Here is a 23,153-nt window from a genome sequence, read left to right on the forward strand (position 1 = left end):
CAATAAGCATCTGTCCTAGCAGCAAAGACAAGGAGATATGTTAGTAGTTTATACCAAAAGCTTTTCATGTTTCAGTAATGCCTGCTTAACTGCCTAATCACTGCACTGTATGATACTACGCCTAAGCAATCACACAACTCGACTAACAAAGGCACCTGCACAAACCAGCTAGCGTAAAGCACCTACACAAACCAGCCAACTCAAAGCAACTACACGGACTAGCTAACTCAAAACACCTGCATAAACCAGCTAACACAGGGTAACTATCCGAACAGCTAACACGAAGCAACTACACAACCAGCTAACACAAAGCACTTACACAAACCAACTGACACAAAACACTTATACAAACCAACAAACTCAATGCAATTACACAGAACAACTGCACATACCGACTAACACAAAGCAACCGCATAAACCAGTCAACACAAGATAACTACACAAACATAATCTCGAACCACACCAGATAGCATAAACACAAAGATAAGAAACTAGCATAGCAAGAGTCACATAACGCATATGACTAAATTTGAATCAACTTGCTGTAAAACCAATGACTCAATTAATATGCCTCTGCGCAGGCAACAGCTCGCGTACCCACACATGTATCGATAATTACGCCTCTGCGCAGGCACTTACATGCTTGAATACAAATAAGTTTGCATCGAAATATATGGTGTGAAACCAATAAACATATTTAAAACAAAAAGAATGGGACACACACACACAACGGGGCTGGGGAAAGAAAGAGATACACAGGGGGATTTATAAGAGACACACAAGAGGGTGTAAGACATAATAAAGGAGGGGGGGATAAAATACACTAAAGAGGGTAAGAAAATTGCATAGCACACCTTAATGTAAGGGTTAAGTCTCCAGTAGTTTAATCTGCCATAGTCCGAGAACAATGAATAAACGGTGCATAGTTTACAAAGTTAAAGAGTATATTTGTAGAGCTCAAGGCTACCAAATACGGGATGCCATCAGACATTGTGGAGCAAGTTTAATCTAAACCCTGCCTTCTTATAGGTGTATTTACTAAAGTGAGAATTCAAAGTGAATTTCAAATTTAGGGCCAGAGTAGTTGAAATGAAACCGTAGCTGACTTACAAAGGTTACCAATTTGTCTCTTTTGTGTTAAAAGCTTTTTATTGTGTCACAGAATCAGAAATTTCCTATGCAGAGGAAGCAAACATAACAAGTAGACAAAACGTACAATAATAATGTATACATAATTAACTGACAGTGAGTTGACAACTTAAAATAAAAGAGCCAAATCTAAGAGTAATGATCGTTAACCTCTGTGAAAGTTTCAAGGTGGAATCTTGTAGCAATCAATTATACAGATCCATTGTTCCATGTAAAACAGTACAGTTTTTCCCACATCGTTATTTCGTCACCTCAGATCAGCATGCCCTCTCTATCCTTCCTGTGCCTTTATAGAGCTTCTCAAAGCGTACAGCGTGATTCTATTTAGAAAGGGGGAAATGCATAAGCACGATAACCTGTGTGTACCTCTGCGGGTTTGGGCCTCTATCTCAAACACTGGAGGCCTTATAAGCGAGCGGTCAAGCTATCTCTGCAATGTGTCTACCCTTCTGGCCTAGAGAATGGAAGAAAAAATGTCAAAGGGGAAAGGATGAACAGAATAAGTGAAAGGTTGTCAATTCGGCTTTTTTTACCTTAATTTTTATTTTTTTATTTTTTTATATAAATTCTGTATTTTTTGTTGTGCATGGAATAGACCTTAATTTTTTAATTTACTTTAGATTCTCACTTTAGTGAATAGCCCTGTGAGTTTTTTCCCTTATTCACCATTTTGTTTTAATTCTCATTCCCTTAGTGATATGTTTGTTCCTTTTTGAACTTATTGTATTTGTTGTTGTTGAGACTTACAAATGCTGTAGCTTCACAACTTCCAGCACATCAATGCCAAATAAGCTTTCTGGCCACTACACTATCGACATCAAACATAAAGCTGATTCCTACTGCCAGCTAATATGTTATTTCAGAAAATCTTACTGTGCAGCAGGGGATTATGAGATAGAAATATGGGAGCAGCAGGATTGGCTGAGTCATTTCCTCATTTGTTTAGGTCTCAAAACTGCAAAGCTTGTGGATTTGCTGTAACAGTGGGAACTTGAAGAATGAGTATATTTTTGTATTATATTTCGCATATATTCTTAATGCATTAACTACACACTACAAATTTTAAAAAGGATGAGTCTGCTCCAGTCACTGATTCAGGGCTGGGTCTGCTAGTCGGAAGCTGCCTACCGGTGCCTGACTAGTAAGAAGCATTTGCCGTGACTGTAATTGTCCATTTTTCTTAATTTGACATATTTTGATATACTTTTTTCTTTTTTTCCTCTTGTAGGGAACACTAAATAAAGAATACTCCACCTGTGTTTTAAGAAAAAATATCCCTCATATAATTTAAAATCCTGTGAACAATTGGGTGATAGGGAGGTAACAGTCCAACGCGTTTCATGCTGAATTCACTGTGTCATAGAGAGACTGAGATTTGCACTTCTTGACTCTCTTATTTCCCCATTAAATCATGGACTCAGGAACTTGTTTTTTGGGAGAAGGTGGGGGGTCCGGAGACATAAATCGGGCACTGCTATTACCAAATGATGAGGTAAATCCAAAATTCAGAGAACACGATTGCAGCCTGTGTTTGTCTGACTGAGTCACTTTAAAGTTTTTTTTTATGCTAATCATTAGGAAATTAAGGTTCTGTTTAGCTTGACTTACAATTTAATTTGCTTCTTACTTTTACGTCTAGTTCCAAATGGTCATTAATGTCATCAAGTTCTCACTCTATGGCTGCGCGGTTTTTAAAAATGATGACGTTTGAAAACCTTTCTGCTATTTTTCAGATAACCCTTCACTGATTGTGCTACCAGTTCTCAGCACCGTTCTTTCATGACCCTCGGTCTGACAGTTTCTTCTTGTAGCTCAGTCTGTTCTTCCTGTACGGAAAATAATGCAGTTATCAGTTCCATGGGTTGCAGTAGGTCTTTTTTTTTTTCCACTGCTGGAATATTTGTTTGTGTATTGATAAATGTTTTGGCCAAGAGCCACCTAGCAAGGTTCTAGTGTGGTATCTGATGGGGAGGGATTATTTTATTATTACTTTTTATAATTTTGTGCTTGTTTAATATTTATTTCATTATTCTAGATTTGGACCCTTGAGCAAACACCCCTTCCACGGCTTACTCTTCTAATGATGTAATTAGATGGTAACGTCATTAAAAGGGATTATTAAAGGAACACTATAGTGTCAGGAACACAAGCATGTATTCCTGACCCTATAGTGTTTAACCCACCATTTAGGTGGTTTGTCCCCCCTTAAAAGTTAATAAAACTCACTTTATTTCCAGCGCCGCGCTGGTCTGCTGGCGCTGGCCCCGCCCCTTGGTTACATTATCAAAATTGCTGGTTTTTAGCCAATCCAATGATTTTCCATGGGTAAAGCATTGGATTGTCTAAAATCAACAAGGGGTGGTGGCAAGCGCCGTTTTGGCCAATCAGCACCTCCTCAAAGAGATGAATTGAATCAATGCATCTCTATGAGGAAAATTCAGTGTCCTAAAGGCAATGATTCTACTCACCAGAACAACTACATTAAGCTGTAGTTGTTCTGGTGACTATAGTGTCCCTTTAATACATGATTAGTTAAACTGTGTAAAATATTTGATCAAAGACCCATTGTTAGCTTTCATATTGAATAATCACCATTTCTAGAATAACGTTTTCAACATGTTTTCGTGTGGCAGTGCTAAAGCCATGTGCAGACTTGGTTGAAGACTTACCATGTTGAAAACTGCAGCACCTATCTCACATGACAAATGGACAGACAGACGAGGAGTTCTGTCATATTAGAGACCTCATCTCCTGTTCTTACCACCAGGGCCAGATTTACTCTATCTGCTGCCCAATGGCCAGATTTGTAGATACATCCCAGTCCGTCATTTATACATAGTGAAGTTTGGTTTGTGTGATTGGACCTGTTAATGCAATTAGTTTGAGGGCAGATTGGATGATGTACATTACTAGGTGGTTGGTTGGATGGCAATGTGTGGCATGGTGTGTGAGCATACGTGACATGTTGTGTAACTGAGTTTGTGAATGTGTCCGGTTGAGTGGGTATGACTGAGTGAGTAGTAAGGCGGTGGATGGAAAGGGGCATATGACCAGTTCCAAGTATGTGTTTGAAAAACAGATATGTCATGTTGGTGGGTGTAGATGAACGATAGGTGAGGGGGTATGTGACAGGGATGATGAGTGCAAGTGATTTGGAATTGAGGTAGGGGTATATAACAAGGTAAACTGATGTAAGTGTCTGAGGGTATGTGACTGGACGTGTTTGTGTAAGTGACTAGGAAGTAGTGCGTAAATGACTCTCTCGGACATGTCCTCTTCTCTCCATTTTGTTCCCTTCCTTACTTGTTCCTTCCTCCTGTCTCATTTTCCCCTTTCTTCACTTGTTCCCCACGTCTCTCCCATTCCCCAAGCACACCGCTGCTCCAAAGGTTCCACAAACAATAAATTGGATCATCAAGGAGTTCCGCCCACTTCTGCTTATCTGAAATCCTGCCCTGTTTACCACATGCCTAAATGTTGGCAAGTACTGGTTTGCTTATACCATATGACTGCCTCAATATATTAGCCCATTACGACATGTGACATGCACACGAGAGGGACAGACCAAGTTGGAGACTTATCTAGGGGTAGTAGGTATTTTTTTGTACAGGCAAATAATCTACATTCTGGCAGCCTTTTTTGAGAGTCTTTGAAAAAATGGAATTCGTGGTGATCACCCAGAGCAATTCTAAATAGTGGTGCTACTGTAATGACAAAAATAACAAATCTGTATTTTCTGAGATTCTTGTCTGCTGTAATGACTGCATCCCTCTAAGACACACAAACACCTACACCTGCAGCCTGTTTAGACTAGCAATATTAAACCTGTCCGATGTTAAGCTCCCAGCTCAGATGTCCTGGTGTCATGGGGAGCAAGTAGAAAGATGTCCAACTTCTCCCATTGTCACACCTGACAGACAATTTTCTTAAATGCTCTTCAGCTCAATTCCTGGCTTAGATTTGGACTCCGTTATTAGGATTTTGTTGAAAGAAGACAACCAAGTCGATTTGTGGTCTGGTATTTGTATCGTAAGACTGTTACATTTAACTCTCAACATGCGGAGCCAAGTGTCAGTGCTATCGCAGGTGGTCATCGTGAAGTTAAACATAAAAAATGCATTAACGATATAGCTGCAATATTATGCATGCCAGTATCAAGAATTTTAAGAAACAAATGCAACAGTGAGCTCAGAAATAGCAAACGTCTTCGTAGACCGCAGAAAACCATTGTGATGGATGACTGTAAAATGTTTGCAATTGTAAAGAAAAAAACACTTTGCAACTGTGGAATAGATCAAGAACACCCTCCAGTATATAGGCTTAGAAGTGTTAAAGGGTGCAATAACTAAACGAATAGACAGCAATAACTTTATCACAAGATGAAAACCTCTTGTAAACTTTAAGTACAGAACAAACAAGTAACAGTTTGGCAAAATGTCCATAACAATGAAGAAATGTGAAATAAAGTAATATGGATGGGTGAGACAAAGGTTAACCTGTTTGAGGGTGATGGAGGCAGGAAATCAGAAGAAATTAAAGGACCACTATAGTGCCAGGAAAACATACTCGTTTTCCTGGCACTATAGTGCCCTGAGGGTGCCCCCACCCTCAGGGTCCCACTCCCGCCGGGCTGGATTGAGAGGAAGGGGTTAAATACTTACCTTTCTCCAGCGCCGGGCTCCCTCGGCGCTGGAGACTCTCCTCCTCCTTTACCCGTCATCGGCTGAATGCGCATGCGCGGCAAGAGCTGCGCGCGCATTCAGCCAGTCTCATAGGAAAGCATTATTAATGCTTTCCTATGGACGCTGGCATCTTCTCACTGTGAAAATCACAGTGAAAAGTGCAGAAGTGCCTCTAGCAGCTGTCAATGAGAGAGCCACTAGAGGCTGGATTAACCCATAGGTAAACTATGGACTATGGTTTCTCTGAAACTGCTATGTTTACTGCAAAAAGGGTTAAACCTAGCTGGACCTGGCACCCAGAAAACTTCATTAAGCTGAAGTGGTCTGGGTTCATATAGTGGTCCTTTAAGGAATTGCAGATGTTTGTGTGTTGCACTGGCGGAAGTAGAGTTATAATTCTGACTGTTGAAGAAAGTATATTCTCTGCTTAGATCCGGTTGAATGCCTTATAACACACTGGAGGGCATTTTACCTCTCAGTAGGACATTGACCCTCCATATGCTGCTAAATCAAAGCAAACACTTTCCAGAAACAAATGTCAATGATACAACCTGAATCCATTTTTAGAATGCCAAAGTTGAGACAGTGTTAAAAAAACAAACAAGGGGGCGTAGGGCCTGGATGAACGGTCGCAAATTTGTTGAGCTCCATGGAGAAACTCACATTTTGACTGAAATACTGCTCTTTTTATGCACAAATCCTGTTCTTTAGCTTACAGGTACAAAGATACAGCTTACGAGCTCAGCAAACCTAATTTTCTCACTCCTGGTTGTCGTGTAATCTAGCTCGGGTTTTTCTGCGACCTTACTACAACCATCCTGGTGGCGATGGTGGGAGAGAAGAAGCCAATCACTCTACCCTTGATCTAGCTGGAATTTGAGCCTCTGCAGCTAGTCCTTGTTTCCCACCATTGCCAGTAGGGATTATACTGGCGATCTTCGTTTCCCACCATTGCCAGTAGGGATTATACTGGCTATGATGCAAAGAGGAGAAGAGGTGGGATGCATCAAGCAACCTAAAATGGCGCATGTCAAGTGCTTATCAACCATGAAAAGCCTACAGTCCTATGACCTGGCTGGCTAGATACATTTTTGGAAGATAATTGGATAAAGCTGTCTGATAGACCGCAGACCCGCACAACGATGCCACCTACTACACTCTTCTGCTGTCAAGTGGCTCTGGTACAAGGAAAGGGCCATGCATTTGAACAGATGCGCCTACAACACCTCAAGGCCACTGTTTACACCGGTGCAGGGAATACACTGCATTGTTATTACTGGTTGCATGATAATACATAATACTCTGGGATTTGGTACACAGTTTACCTTACAGCTCAAGCTATGTTGTAACCCAGCATTGCAGCGAGGATGTAGGGTTTCTTGATGTGCTTAATTCTGTGTTACGGGACTGTGTTCTGCCACTTGCGGGAGATGGGTGATCTCTACTAGGGGTATGAGAGAGCCTCTCTAGCATAATGTATGCTTAAATGTCACTAATTATAAAGTCACCTGTATCTTATCACCACTTTGATTTTTTTTCTAATTTTCCTATTGGGCCCAGGGGTCTTTAATCTTTATTTGTTGTTGCTAGTCTATTCTCTAACTGTTTATTTTCAACATGCTCCATGTTATGTCTACACAATATAAAAGAGGCTTTGTTCATCTGTAAGCAATCTATATTACTTAAAAGTGGCTTGAATAATATACATGTGACTACATGTGCAATTTAATCTCACTATATACAACAGATATTTCTGTGTTAGCTCAGCTATGCTCAGACATATGTAACTGCTCATGTTGTATCATAATGCTTTTACACATTTTATGTTTGACAATGTCACTACTATGAGAAAAGTGTCTGTTTTATTATTTCATTTCCAATCCAATGTGTTGGAGTACATTGCCAATACAATAAAATGTCAATGTCCAAATACATACGGTCCGCCCTGAATAGCACAGTACTGATCAAATGCAGCATTGCCAATGGATCCTTTTTTTGACTAAGACTGTATTTATAGTAGACATGCATAGGGGACAAATTAAATTCATCCAAAATTAAATTATTGAATTTATTAATTAAATTGAAAAAAACCTGAATACATTATCAAACCTTTCACCCATTGCTTTCCTATTTCAATCCCCTGAACTGTTTGATGGAAGTCTAAGTTTAATTGGGGGGAACCTGGCCACGTGTCTCCCCCACCACTTACCATTAGGAATGCGAGGGATGCATGTATGTATCATGTGCAATGTCAAATGCAGAAGCTCTATACAAAACAATATCTACCAATATTTTTTTTATTTTACATTGCTTATATATGGTACCCTTATTCAGTGTACTGTACAAAATGGTATAATTATACCTTGAAAATGTAATGAGAAATACATAAACATCTAATGCATCAATCATACCTTAGAGGGACACTATAGTCACCAGAACTATTGTATTGCTTATTGTATTTGTCCTGGTGAGTAGAATCATTTCCTTTAGGCTTTTTGCAGTAAACACAGTTTTTTTTCAGGGAAAAAAAACATTACTGCTTAAGGATACCTCCACTGACCACTCCTCAGATGACTTCTAGAGGTGCTTCGTGGGGCAGTGCTGCACAGTGAGCAGTACTGCCATTCAGTGTATCCACCCTCTGCATGGAGACACTGAACTTTACTCATAGAGATGCATTGATTCATTGATGGGCTGTATTTGACTTGCGCTGGCTCTGCCCCTGATCTGCCTCCTTGACAGTCTCAGCCAATGCAATGCTTTCCTATGGGAAAGCCTTGTGAGTGGATTTGATAAACACTTCTGATGATGTAAGCCAAGTAGGGAAATCATGGGCAAAGCCATCAGCAGCAGACTGGAATAAAAGTAAGATTTGAAATAAAGGTTTGTGTTCCTTACCCTATAGTGTTCCTTTAAGGTGTGTGTGTATTGATTTTCCTGAGCCTTTTTGTACTATGCCTTTAATTTTTTTCAGTTATATCCATTTCATTGTAACTGTCTCGATTTATTTTCTGTCTGTTTTTGTATCGCAGTCACTATCTCTCTGTTATTCCTGTTCTGAACCACATCCTGTCTCTTCAGCCCTCACTAGACACACTGTGTTCAGAGTGCTATATCATAAAATATACTTTCACATCCAATCTCTTTCTGCTTTACCTGTTGCTTTGTATGAATGTGGTGTGACATAGAGTACTTAGTTGGAAACATCATATTACACAAAGTACTGGAAGTTAAAGGAAAAAGAGATAATAACACAATTTTTCCGCACTTTTATCAATCTGTCATGCATTGTACCTGCCAGCATGTTTCTCCTGTGACAACAGGAAGTTTCAAATTTGTCCAGTCTTCATTGGTCTTTCCTGAATTAGTGTGATCACTAATTGTCACCACACAGGATGTGCCCTGAATGTGTCTGCTCAGAGCTTCAGAGAGAGGAAACCACTGACTGTGAGATATTTACCCTGTAATCCAGTTTCAGTATATTTTAGACACATTGCAGACACACTTCTCCCATGTGCAATAGACTGTTTAGCTTGTTAATATCATTAGATTGTGTTCCAAGTTCATTGTAATTTAAATGTGTGTTAAACCGTGAAAATCACCACTCTGCTGCTCACTGCAGGTAAATCGGAGATGTGGAGGTGTCTACGGCTTGCTGGAAGAAAGGGGAGGCTGCAGCCCTGACAGTGACAGATGGCTACCAAACCCATGGATTTATTGGCTGAGCTACAGCTCCTGGAGAAGGCTTCCACACTTGAGCGACTTCGTGCAGCCAAAAAGCGTAGGGAGCAGCAGCTTAAAAGGTGGGCACAGAACGAGCGTGATGAAGAAGGCAGGAGACGCAGGCAGCAAAAGGCCAGAAGAAAGACTCCTACTAGGAGCAAGAGAGTTTCATTCCCTTCACGCGTCACTCTCCATGAGGCTTGTCTGAGGAACGACCCAGAGGAAGGTAACCAATGAAAAGATGTGACATTTAATGATAAATGTGTATTTTTAGGGAATAATGTTTTATTGCATGTTAAGGTTTATCGGTTTATCTAAGTTAGGGGATGGGATTGATTAGGGGATGTTGAAACGTGCTGTAATGTGAAGTAATATTTTAGTAAATTGTGGTAGAAGATGTGGTCTTTAAAAACAGAGATGTGGTGTGGTCTTTAGAGCTTTAGATATTAATAATTAAAAGATTGGAACTCAAAATGTGTGAGTCCCTAGTAATGCAGACTATACATTGTTTTCATTTGTATAGTAAAGAAATTGTAATTACGGCAAAAAGTGTTTACCTAAACAAATCGTTATTTGAACTTTAAAACACCGTTTGCGTAACTATAGTTATAGGAAGCAAAACTATTTACACTTACCAGTAGTTCCAAGGCATCTATTGGTGAGCAGGGGCCACTTTCTGGATATGCCTAGGCACCTATTGACAGAGGTTCCTGGAAGCCACTTGACAAACTGCTGTCACTTTCCCAGGTGTTGCCTGGGAGCCTGTTGAACAGGGGCCACTATTCTGAAGGATCCTTGGTACCTATTGGAACGCATTACTGGGGTACCTGGCCGGGTATATATTGATGAGCAGGTGGCGTTTTCCTGTAGAGCCTGGGCATCTATTGGCAAGCAGGGGCCACTTTCCTGGAACACCTAGGGCATTTATTGACAAGCAAGGGCCACCCTTCTGGGGATCCTGGTCACTTATTTACGAGCATGGGGGACATTCCTTGAGGGGTACCTAGTTGGTAATCAGCCAGCAAATGACCTCTTTCCAAGGATGCCTGGAAGTTTACTGCTGAGCAAGGACCACTTTCTGGTCTTGCCTGTGTGACTATTGGTGAGAAGGAGCCACTTTCTAAGGTTGCCTGGGGGAAATCTGGGGAAAAAAAACTGTAAGAAAAGTGCAAAACTGGTAGCCTAAACACTAGTTAATCAAACTTTTTTTTGGCTGAAATTACTATTTGCCTACCACAGATACCTGGGTATGTGGTTAATCCAGGGATAAGTCCAATTAACTTGACTAATTTTCTTCTTCCAAGGAAAATTTTATACCACCTATGTATTTTTTTTTTGCCTGCTAGAACACAGTTTGTTTATTTTGATTTAAATTTTAAGTATCTGAATATTGTCCTAACATACTGCTCAGTATTGCTTAAACGCGATTGTGATTAGTGCTGTGATTGTGTTGAGGAGTGTTGGTTAACACATTAGGCTGAGTCCCAGAATGGACCTGTCTGTCTACCACACTTTAAACAATGCACATTAAGATACACAAATAACAGAGCTAATAACCTGAAACTTGCCCTTCTGACTCAGGACTTTGGGTGTAAGGCAGGGATGATGTTGCCATAATAACATGTTTTTTTTTAGCAGGGAATTCCTGCAGAAAGGAACTATACATTTATTATAAAGGGCGTATACCACAGTAATTATAGTGTTTGTGTCCATAGGAAGGTGTATACGCAGAAGTCCTTCTGTGAAATGAGTTCAGAGGAAGAGTTAAATACACGGAGCTATTCCTGAAAAAATTCTAAATAATTTATTGGGCTGAAATACAGTGCAAAATAATAAAGCTTGTAAAAGAAATGCAGTGAGGTAGATGCACGTTGGTTAGGAAAATATTATGAACTGAGGAATGTGTTAAATAACACACATAATGTAATGCAGAATAGGAACATATATATAAAGTATAACACACTGGGGAAAAAAGCCCCAAAAAACTGGGGGTTAATCCACTAGACAAGGAGTCTGACCAATAGGGAATCTAAACTTTTTTTTTGACTATCTTTATTTTTGTAAGTTCTCAGTGATACATAATAAGACAGGTAATGGGGTAGTAAATGATCAGACAGTAACGAGTAGGTGCAGACATAGGTAAACAGTATTTTACAATTGCATAGTCTTAAAGTAGCAAATGTGAATTACAGAAATTTGTGTTATCTCTAGAGTCGATTAACATTTGGCTTGGTTACACAGCATATAACAGCAGATACAACCTTGGCTCCACCATCACAACTTATTGTAAGGCTCATTATAAGTCACAAAACGGAGAGGGATCAGTAGATATGGAGTACAGGGTTAGGCTCCATAGGCAACTGGATAAGGAATTATTTAGCTAAAGGCTTGAAAACAGGAGTGTTTAGAGCGGGGTTGGAAAGTGACAGGGAGGGTAAGTAGGAGAGAAAAGAAAAAGATAAAAAAGGGCGGGAGGGGAAAGTTCAGAAGCAGGTGAAGTATGCTATGGAGTGAGGTGGGTGTAAGGAAGAGCAGCATAGAGGTTGTGCGCAAAAGGCCTGTCAGGTCACCAGTTTAAGTATAAGGGGCAGTTTCGCTTTCAGGTGCATTCACACCAAATTTACATTTTATATTAAAGGGACACTATAGTCACCAGAACAACTACAGCTTATTTAATATGTTCTGGTAAATAGAATCATTAACTTCAGGCTTTTTGCTATAAACACTGTCTTTTCAGAGAAAATGCAGTGTTTACATTACAGCCTAGTGATAACTTCACTGGCCACTCCCCAGATGGCTGTTAGAGACCCTTCCTGGGTCATGGCTGCCTAAAATGCATCCAAATATTCAGTATCTCCTCCCTCTGCATGCAGACACTGAACTTTCCTCATAGAGATTCATTGATTCAATTCATCTCTATGAGGAGATGCTGATTGGCCAGGGCTGTGTTTGAATCATGCTGGCTCTGCCCCTGATCTGCCTCCTTGTCAGTCTCAGCCAATCCTATGGAGAAGCATTGTGATTGGATCAGGCTACCACAGACTGCTTGTTTTTCTGAAGCAAACAGCATGCAGAGTTACAGCTTCAGGCTTAAATACGGTAAGATTTTGCTATATTTATGGAGGCATGAGGGGCCCAGGGGGACTAGATGGTGGTTTTAACCCTATAGGGTCATGAATACATGTTTGTGTTCCTGACCCTATAGTGCCCCTTTAAGTACAATGAAGAGGGAGTAACAGGTTAGAGTGTTGGAGTGTTCCTTTAACAGCTGGGAAATTAGTCCTATAGGTATTTACTAAAATTAAGTCCAGCTCACTTGGAGCTTCTCGACTGGGTTTCCCTGTTGCTCTGCTCGTGTATAATATCTCGAAATCTCTGTGGCTCCCAGCTTGCACGTAGTGTGTTTTTTGTTGTTCTTTTTTAATGGAATACAAGCTCTCGAATGTAGTCTCCATCTATGTTTATGGAGTCCCAACTCAGACAGACTATGAGAAATCTAAATATGTGTAACATTCCTAGGCATACAACAAAGTAATACTTTATAATAACAATGTAAAGAATTATAATAAAATTCCACACAGTTATTGTTCTGACATGGAGACGGGACGATACTCATATTATTCTAGCAACACCTGCACTGTATGTCCGAAAGTATGTTGCCATCCCAAACCACTTGCATAAATATGACATGGAGTCCACTTTGACGCTATAAGAGTCTCCACTCTTCTTTGAAGGCTTTCCACTGGATACCTTTGTGTCCTGTATTGGCTTCAATTTAATAAGAGCATTAGTGAAGTTGTACCGTTGTTGGGTAGTTGGGTGCGGCTTGCAAGGTGTTCAGTAAGGTCCGGTTGTGATCTGTGCAGAACAATCCTTTTATTCTGCGCAAATCGCAACAAGCCTCTTCTGAACGGGTCTGACTTGGTTTAAGAAGACGTTTTGGCATTCGGTATAAGAAAGGTTTTTTCATGTTTCATTGTATGCTCTCGCACTAAAGGGGCACTGATTAAACCAAGCAAAAAAGCTCCTTAACTGTTATCACTCTTCCATGAAACTGAAGTTGACACTATAGCAGGCAGGTAGCATCCACCAGGAATTGGCCAATCACGGTTGTCGGTCAGATTAACAGATGGCAAAACTCCAGAGAACATTTTTTACTGCTCCACAGTCCAGTGGTTTTACAACCGCTACAGCCGACACAATCATTATGTTAGTGTGTGGCTACTTATGCAAACTTGTGTCATGAAACTCTTAACAAACAGTTCATGTTCTGTTGTTGATTTCCGACATCTCTTTGTGGTGAGTGATGATTTTACTGATTACCATTTCAAATTTGATGGTCCTTTCTGTGAGCTGTTTCTTGACCTCAAATGTTTCCATTTCTTAAAAATAGCACTTCGTTTCCTTTGACATTATAGATAAAACACATATTTTATAACAAAGATTCTTCCTAGCCTTTCAAATTTAGAGTCCCCTTTAAATTGAGTTTTGTTCACATTTACTCCAACCCAGTCCAGCCTCTCTGATACTCACTGGTATCATTAGTGCTGATGATCTCAGCCAATCTAATACTCCATCACAGGGAAGCATTGGGGCCGCTACTTAGCATCTCCTTATACAGACACATCTCTGTGTGCTGAGAGTGAAAACGGCAAATGTCTGTCCTACAAAGATTGTAGGAAGCACCTCTGTTGGAAGTCCGAGTAACAACCATTAGAAACAAATGTAAACACAGATAAGACAGCTTTTTAAAAATTAAAGACCGCAAGGACAGTCTCTTTGTACCAAAATCACGACAGCTGTGGTGGTTCTGGTGCTTACAGTGGCCATTTAACAAAGTACTGATTTAGGTTAACCCTAATAGGGCAGAAATTTGACAAAATGATCTGTTGGAAAGAGTTCATGTAGAAAAGCTCTCTGCTGAGATCTACAGAACATTCTACCGGCAGTGTTTACCGGTGGAAATCGCATGGGTTCAGTTTATACACCTGTCAGTGGCAGATGCTGCTGAAGTAGCCTGATCCACCAATTAGATGATGTTAATGTTCTCTATGTAAAGGTTTATCCACTAAACTCCACGTTGTAGAGAATTGAAAATAGAACGGCACATTAAGTAAAACAAATTGCTGATCTGGTCAAGTCCTTTAACTGCACTACAGTCACAGCGCACGTTTTGTCTTTCTGATTTCAGTTTGCTACAATTCAGAATTTAGTGAATATACCCCAGGGATAAATTATTCAGGCTGCCAGTGTGAGCTATGATATGCAGACATCGGATAATATGCAGGCTAATACCGTAACTATAGTAATCACCTGCTCTGCGAATACAGCAAAATGTACGAAAACGCTGTCTTATAATAGTCAAACTTAGAGCAGTAACTATTGCAGAGAAATTGTATACAGAATGATAGAGTGCAATGTTTAATAACCTGCAGAGTTATTCTAAAATGTTACAGTAACATGTCTATGACATGTAGCTACATCATCATATTCAGCATGTTACAGTGACATGTCTATGACATGTAGCTATATCATCATATTCAGCATGTTACAGTAACATGTCTATAGCATGTAGCTATATAATCACATTCAGCGTGTTACAGTGACAGATACGATGATATGTAGCTATATCATCATATTCAGCATGTGACAGTAACATGTCTATAACATGTAGCTATATAATCACATTCAGCGTGTTACAGTGACAGATATGATAATATGTAGCTATATCATCATATTCAGCATGTGACAGTAACATGTCTATAACATGTACCTATATAATCACATTCAGTGTGTTACAGTGACAGATACGATAACATGTAGCTATATAATCACATTCAGCATGTTACAGTAACATGTCTATAACATGTAGCTATATCATCATATTCAGCATGTTACATTAGCATGTCTATAACATGTAGCTATATAATCACATTCAGCGTGTTACAGTGACAGATATGATAATATGTAGCTATATCATCATATTCAGCATGTTACAGTAGCATGTCTATAACATGTAGCTATATAATCACATTCAGCGTGTTACAGTGACAGATACGATAACATGTAGCTATATCATCATATTCAGCATGTTACATTAACATGTCTATAACATGTAGCTATATAATCACATTCAGCGTGTTACAGTGACAGATACGATAATATGTAGCTATATCATCATATTCAGCATGTTACAGTAACATGTCTATAACATGTAGCTATATAATCACATTCAGCGTGTTACAGTGACAGATATGATAATATGTAGCTATATCATCATATTCAGCATGTTACAGTAACATGTCTGACATGTAGCTACATCATCATATTCAGCATGTTACATTAACATGTCTATAACATGTAGCTATATAATCACATTCAGCATGTTACCGTAACATGTCTATAACATGTAGCTATATCATCATATTCAGCATGTTACATTAACATGTCTATAACATGTAGCTATATAATCACATTCAGCGTGTTACAGTGACAGATACGATAATATGTAGCTATATCATCATATTCAGCATGTTACAGTAACATGTCTATAACATGTAGCTATATAATCACATTCAGCGTGTTACAGTGACAGATACGATAACATGTAGCTATATAATCACATTCAGCATGTTACAGTAACATGTCTATAACATGTAGCTATATCATCATATTCAGCATGTTACAGTAACATGTCTATAACATGTAGCTATATCATCATATTCAGCATGTTACATTAACATGTCTATAACATGTAGCTATATAATCACATTCAGCATGTTACCGTAACATGTCTATAACATGTAGCTATATCATCCTATTCAGCATGTTACATTAACATGTCTATAACATGTAGCTATATAATCACATTCAGCATGTTACAGTAACATGTCTATAACATGTAGCTATATCATCATATTCAGCATGTTACAGTAACATGTCTATAACATGTAGCTATATAATCACATTCAGCGTGTTACAGTGACAGATACGATAACATGTAGCTATATAATCACATTCAGCATGTTACAGTAACATGTCTATGACATGTAGCTATATAATCACATTCAGCGTGTTACAGTGACAGATACGATGATATGTAGCTATATCATCATTTACAGTAGTAACATGTCTGTGTAGCTTTATCAAGGTCAGGCAGGCTTTTAGTAGTCATGTGCCAAAACAAGATTTTAAAGTCACTTGGTGTGCCAATCATATTTTTATAAAATGAAGTGTGTATATTGACGTATTATGCTTGCTGTGTGCTTGAGTTGCTTTGTAGCATGGTATTGTGCGTATGTGGGCTGTTATATTGTATGTGTTCATGAGTGGTTGGAGATATTGTGTATGAAACCTATGAATGTGGGCTGTGTATGGGGGTCGCTTGTGTATTTGTTTGTGTGTAGATGATATGTAACACAGTGTGTTTGGTGTGTGCCTGTGTGGGGCTGTTTGGGGTATTGCATAGAGAGGCTGGTTGTGGGCTTGTGTGACTATGTGGGTTGTAAGTGGGGTTGCGGGACTACTATATGTGTTTGTGAGCGAGTTGTCTAACAGTCACAGTGTCACAGTATCACAGAGAGGCAGAAGGCCATTGTATAACTTGGCCTAGGGCCCATTAATAAAAGGTATTAAATGCACACTTCACACAGCTCCAGGCCAACTTCCAGAGTTAATGTACAGCTGAAGCCCTTGCCCTCACAGCACCCAACCCTGCAGGACTTGCCCTAAACAGAGGTCGTATTTCTGGATGATCATCTTGAGAATACCTGGACTTCTTATTTCTCCAATTTCTGTTTTAAATTGTATTTCTTTCTATCTCCATCCCCCACAGTGTTACTGCTTAATTGATGACTATTGCACCCTCCATCCTTAACTCTTGTTTAGTTAAATGTTTGTTTTGCTAGTATTCGTTACTCTAAGCCTCATTAATTTATGATGTTCCCTATTTATGACTTTTACCTAAGTATATCATATCACAAAGTGGTAACACTCAGAGTGATATATCACAACACTGCGTGACATTGTTAAATGAGCAGTTCAGCACTGAACCATGCAAAAGAGCAACATCCAAATAATAGTTTTAGAGTAGTCTTATCCCTAATCATCTGCCACTGCAGCTAAAGACTTGGTGTGAGCTGTTTAAGTTTTAATTACAAGAATAATGTCCTTTTAGTGGAGTTTAAATATGCAGGAGTGGCTGTCAAGGCCATATACATGCAAATGTCATTGGGATGGGACATTCTATCGTGTATCCAGCAGCATGGCAGAGAAAGAGTTATAAAAAGCACAAGGACACTATGATTTGTGAACTAATAAACCTTGGGGAAGCTTGTTATGCTGGCTTGTTAGGAACCGGAGCAGGCAGGTTTGTGATAGCTATGGACCAGATCTCCTGAAAAGGGGAGAGGCAAAGCCCTGCATTTAAGGCACAGGGAAACAGAGTTTGACAGGTTTAAGGAAGTAGTACTGCTAGTACATGAATTCAGCATGGTTTTACTCTGCCAGGATCAAAGTACGTGGTCTCTCTAGGAAATAACTTAAGAGCTTGGTACAGGAACTTCTCAGGATTCCAATTAAAAGACTGCTGTCATTAGGACAGGACTTACGATCTTGGTGTCACTGGTGTAGGGAAGATGGGATTGGTGTCGCTGGCGTAGGAATTAAAAATGGGAAGTCTCAGATTGGCACATAAATATGTTATGGTGCCATTTGATCAGGAGTAAACATTTTGGTGTCACTAGGGTACAAACACAGACAATGGACAAGGACAAAACATGTGGTGAGCCTATAACATGGATATGAAATGTGTCATAACTACACCAGGAATTGGCATGGTTTCTGTAGGGTAGAGGGTACAGAGTTTGGCTACAGGATGCTAAATCTCCACAAAGTACCCTGACACAGATGAGCCATCAAAGTTCTACAATAATGATTCAGAACTTGGCCTGGCAAAGACAGGGATTAGCTCCAGTAGGAGACTGGTGTAGCCTGGTGCATCTACGATGTTGAGTCCAACCAACATCTCTCCAAGTTATTGTCCACCCTCTAGCTTTTCAGAAACCCCCACAGCTTATACTGTATGTATATAATTAATGTAATGATTTCTGAAAGCTTGTGTGTATGCAACCTTCCACATCAAGACAATGACCAGTCTTCTCTGCTGGTATGATCAAGTCTGTTATAGAAGGCCGACACATCCTGGGCTAGAATAAACAGTTAGGGCTTTCTGAATAAAGGATGTAGGGACTGGCATAATTAGATCTGGTATACAGAGCTGGGATGAATCACAAACACTTTAGCCAACATTCTCACCCATTCTTTTTTTTTTTCCCCCACAGTCCTTTCTCTTCTTCAGAGCAATGTGGATCCCAACCTGTGTAATGAAGATGGTCTGACCGCCCTTCACCAGGTACTACACCAGTCATATAGCACAAAACACAAGCAAACAATGGTTACTTGATGTCTCCTTGATACAAACACCATGCTGGCCTTTACAGCCCTTGTATTTATATCTAATTGGCACAATGTGTCATGTTCACCTCTCGGTCTACATGTTCTCTTATCTCATAGGTGTTTTCCATCTGTTTTTTAAAAGAATTCAATAAACATCTTAATTAAAAAGCAAAACCTTAAGGATCACTGCACCATGACCACTTCATTGAGATGAAGGGATGTTTGTGCCTTAAGAGTGGTCCTTTTCTAGTTAATAGATAATGCTTTTAAAAAATATGGGAAACAAGCCAGTCAAAAATATTAACCCCTTAAGGACACATGACATGTGTGACATGTCATAATTCCCTTTTATTCCAGAAGTTTGGTCCTTAAGGGGTTAAAGATATAAAAGGTAAACTTGTGAACTTCTTTTCGTATATGCAAATCCTCACACTTTACATCCTCATCATTGAAATAGGAAAGTAGCTTGGTCAATCAGTTGATGCTCAATCTCACACAGCCCCGAATAAGAGACTCATCATTAACCTAGCACTGCAAGTGTTTAATTGCATACATCTCCCCAAGCCATTATTCACTGTAAAATGCATTTTTACCTTCACATTGCGTAGTTGAAGGCTGACTCTATCAGCTCTGCTTACAACATATATTTCCATGAGTTGTAGTTCAGTTATCAGCGTTCTTCATATGGAAGCTGTTAGGTGAACTACAACTCCCAGTAACCTTTACCGGCACAGCAGGTTAGAAGAGTAGGACAGAAAGGGAGCTGTGCACACGTACCGCAACTGTCAGAATGGATGTACCAGTATTTTAAAATGGTGAGATGGGGGCAGAGGAGGCAGCTTTAAGGTGTGAAATAGTCCAATATTTTCTTTTTACTTATTTATGCATTGTAAAAAGGTGGGAAGAGGGGATAGGGGACAACTTCACACCCAAACAATGGTCAAGACTCTGTGACCTCACACAGAACTGTGCGATCTGCAGTGGAGTACAGGAAACTGCTTATAAATTGCTAACTTTCTAGTACAGGACTGCAGGTCATACACACCTTCCACGGATGATGGGTGTTGGGGATGCGGGAAAGCCATAGGTACCACCCGCCACATGTGGTAGGAATGCCCACTAATTCGACCATTCTGGAACACAATCCACAAAATCATTCGGTATTTTACTGACGATCCCCTCCCCACTGATGGCAGCTGCCCTCCTCTTACACCATACAAATACACGGTCCTTAGTCTATAAAAAAATCCTTGCCCATCAGGATACTCAATGTTGCCAAGAGTCTGATCCCCATATTCTGGAAAAAACAAGACCCCTCCCCTTTCCATGGCACTATGGTTCCAATGTATGGAGAACCTCACCCTGCAGGCAGAAGAAAGATCCCAGATATATATGACAATCTGGACACAGTGGACCAAGCCGACTTTTAAACTCTATTACAATAAACAGGGGGGCACACAGACGACTGGGATGTAAGGTCATGGGTACAAACTCCACCTATACACATGTAACTTAACATATCCCCATATGAACATACTGTCTCCTGACCACCACCTGATAGCATATGAGTTATGACCAACCACACCCTACCTAATATAAGTAGGCACACCTACCTCAGACCTTTGACAACCCGCTCATACGGAGGCCAAACTTGGTCAGAGTCAAACCTCTGGCGTAGGTGATAAGGGAAGCCTTCTTTGAATTAAAGGTATACTCCAGGGCCCAGGCACCCAGACCACTTCTGCCCATTGGAGTGGTCTGGGTGCCAACTTCCACTACCCTTAACCCTGCAAGTGTACTTATTGCAGTTTTCATAAACTGCAATATTTACATTGCAGGGTTAAGTCCTTCCAGTGTTGCCGAAATCCCTGTAGGAAAGCATTGTATAATGCTTTCATATGGGGAGGTCTAATGCGTGTGCGCGGCAACGCGATTTAGGTCTCCCCCGCCGACGTCAGCCGGCGGGGGAGGAGAGTAGACGGAGCCTGACCCAGCGCCGAGGGACATTGGCGCTGGACCCCGGTAAGTCACTAAAGGGGTTTTAACCTCTTCACCAACTTGGGATGGTGGGTGGAAGGGAGACGGGCACTAGAGGGTCCTGCAGTGCCAGGAAAACTAATATGTTTTCCTGGTACTGGAGAAACCCTTTAAGGGTTGTCCCCCCAAATACAACGCTACAATCACTTACTTGTTGGGGATGCGTGCCTTTTTATTTCCTCAGCGGGACCACATGCCAGAGGTGGAAGGAGTACAGAATATATAGTAACCCTTAAGATAAATCCCTCCGGGAACGGCCCGTCAAGTCTTGATACACTTCCTATGAAAGGGCTTCCAGCCATATACCGATGCCATTGACTTGAATATGACAAACGCATAACTTGTACCTCGACTAAACGACCCCTTACTGGACATACATGTTATCAATCTACACCGCCTAGATACAAGACCCCAATCAGACAGAGCCCGTGTCTCTTCCCTCTCCCACCCCCCTTTTCTTCCCTCTCTCTCTCTCTCTCTCTCTCTCTCTCTCTCTCTCCCTCTCCCCTTCTTCTATTAGCCCTGCACCTTGCACTCTCTTAGACACTCCCCCTTGGTGCCTGGGCCCGCAACATAGTTCATTGCAGCCTCAACATTTTAGAAGTAGCCATTCGGCTCATGGAGACTGAAAAGACTTCTAAGACACTTTAAGGTCAATATATTCCAACACACTTGTTATATATCGATATCTTACACGTACTACATGTCTACGCTTATCTTGCGACCTGCGAGTTTCTTCTTTTATTGCTCGGTTTGAGATTTGCACATCTCCATTTGTCATAGTTGTTCATCATATACGAAACCTGCATTAAATTCTTTAATAAAAAGAACTCTTCAAAAAATGTTTTTTAAAATACAAATCTTCAAAATGAGCGTGCTAAACAAAAATGCAGGTAATTATTTTGTCCTAAAGCTATTAAATGCATTAATGCTGTGTTTATATCTCAACTGTCACTTTATTGGAAATTACACATTTAAGTCAAACATCTAACATTACCTATAACTTTGGTTTGATATACATTTAGAGAAAACGGAACATCACATGAAACATTTAGGTATTGACATCATAGTCCAGGCACAACAAAGGCACACAATGCACTGAAGGAGTAGGAAGTGCAACATTCTCTCCGTTCCTCCTCTTCTCTCTGTTTTCTTTTTATGCCGATAGCCAGATGCAGAGGACATTTCTTATAACATTGGCTGACAGCAAGCAAACGTGGAGGCAATCATTTAAAGATAGCTCTCTTTTTTTTTTTAATTTCCAAACACATATTTGTTAAATATAGTAAATAAGTAAACATCATTAAAAATCATGAGAAGTAACGTTGCCCCTTTATGCAATTGTTTGCAAGCTGCTCAGCTCTGAAACAGTTGAAAATTGTATAACCATGACAGCCGTTTGCATAGCAACAACCGGGTAGTCAATACAAACTGCAGTGTTAACCATTACGTTGCTGGGGTTCTCTCCTAAAATACGGCATAAGAGCAACTATAATTGTAACATAAAATTTATATATTATACAGTACTAGGCTATGTAATATGCTGATGAATTCTTTAACACTGTATTATAGACAAAAATGATTCTTTAACACTTAGTAGAAACATTTCACACTATGATTTTCTTTTCAATAACCTACCACACAGATGTGAGTAAGCCAAAATATTTAAAGAACATGCTTGAGGGCTCCTAACAAGTATGTATCATACTTTCATGTTGCTTCAGTGGTAACCATACTGATTTCTGCACTGACAGAACAGTATTGGCCTGATATCTGCATTGCCATCGAAAAAAAAAAAAGAGGGGGGATTTCGGGACACAACGGGAACATGCTTTTCTCAGTAGTGGTACTACCATAAATATCAAAATATATTCAAAATACAGATTAGGCAACAGCACACACAAAAACAATATACAGGCCATTTAAGCAGTAAGTATTGCAGTTAGCATGTTAATCTCCCATGTTAAAATTAGTGTAGGACCCACCAGTATTGGGGTACTGTGACGTAGTGGTGGGCTTAACACAATATGGCCATATGGTGGAACCAAAACACCATATCTGCTTGCTAAGCTAGGTGATTTTACGTCGCCTTGTAAAATTTAAAAC

The 23,153-nt window shown here is 40.0% G+C and overlaps 1 protein-coding gene across 1 annotated transcript in view; it reads left to right on the forward strand.

Moving 5' to 3' along the window:
- PPP1R16B (protein phosphatase 1 regulatory subunit 16B) overlaps positions 1-23,153 on the forward strand; it is an 80,274-nt gene that overhangs the window by 8,318 nt on the left and 48,803 nt on the right. The window contains exons 2-3 of the mRNA XM_063455705.1: positions 9,454-9,780; positions 18,896-18,966. Of these exons, the coding sequence (XP_063311775.1) occupies positions 9,525-9,780; positions 18,896-18,966 (327 nt within the window). The 5' untranslated portion in view covers positions 9,454-9,524. The remainder of the gene's footprint in view (positions 1-9,453; positions 9,781-18,895; positions 18,967-23,153) is intronic.

This window comes from Pelobates fuscus, chromosome 5 (assembly GCF_036172605.1).
Source record: "Pelobates fuscus isolate aPelFus1 chromosome 5, aPelFus1.pri, whole genome shotgun sequence".
Classification (NCBI taxonomy): Eukaryota; Metazoa; Chordata; class Amphibia; order Anura; family Pelobatidae; genus Pelobates; species Pelobates fuscus.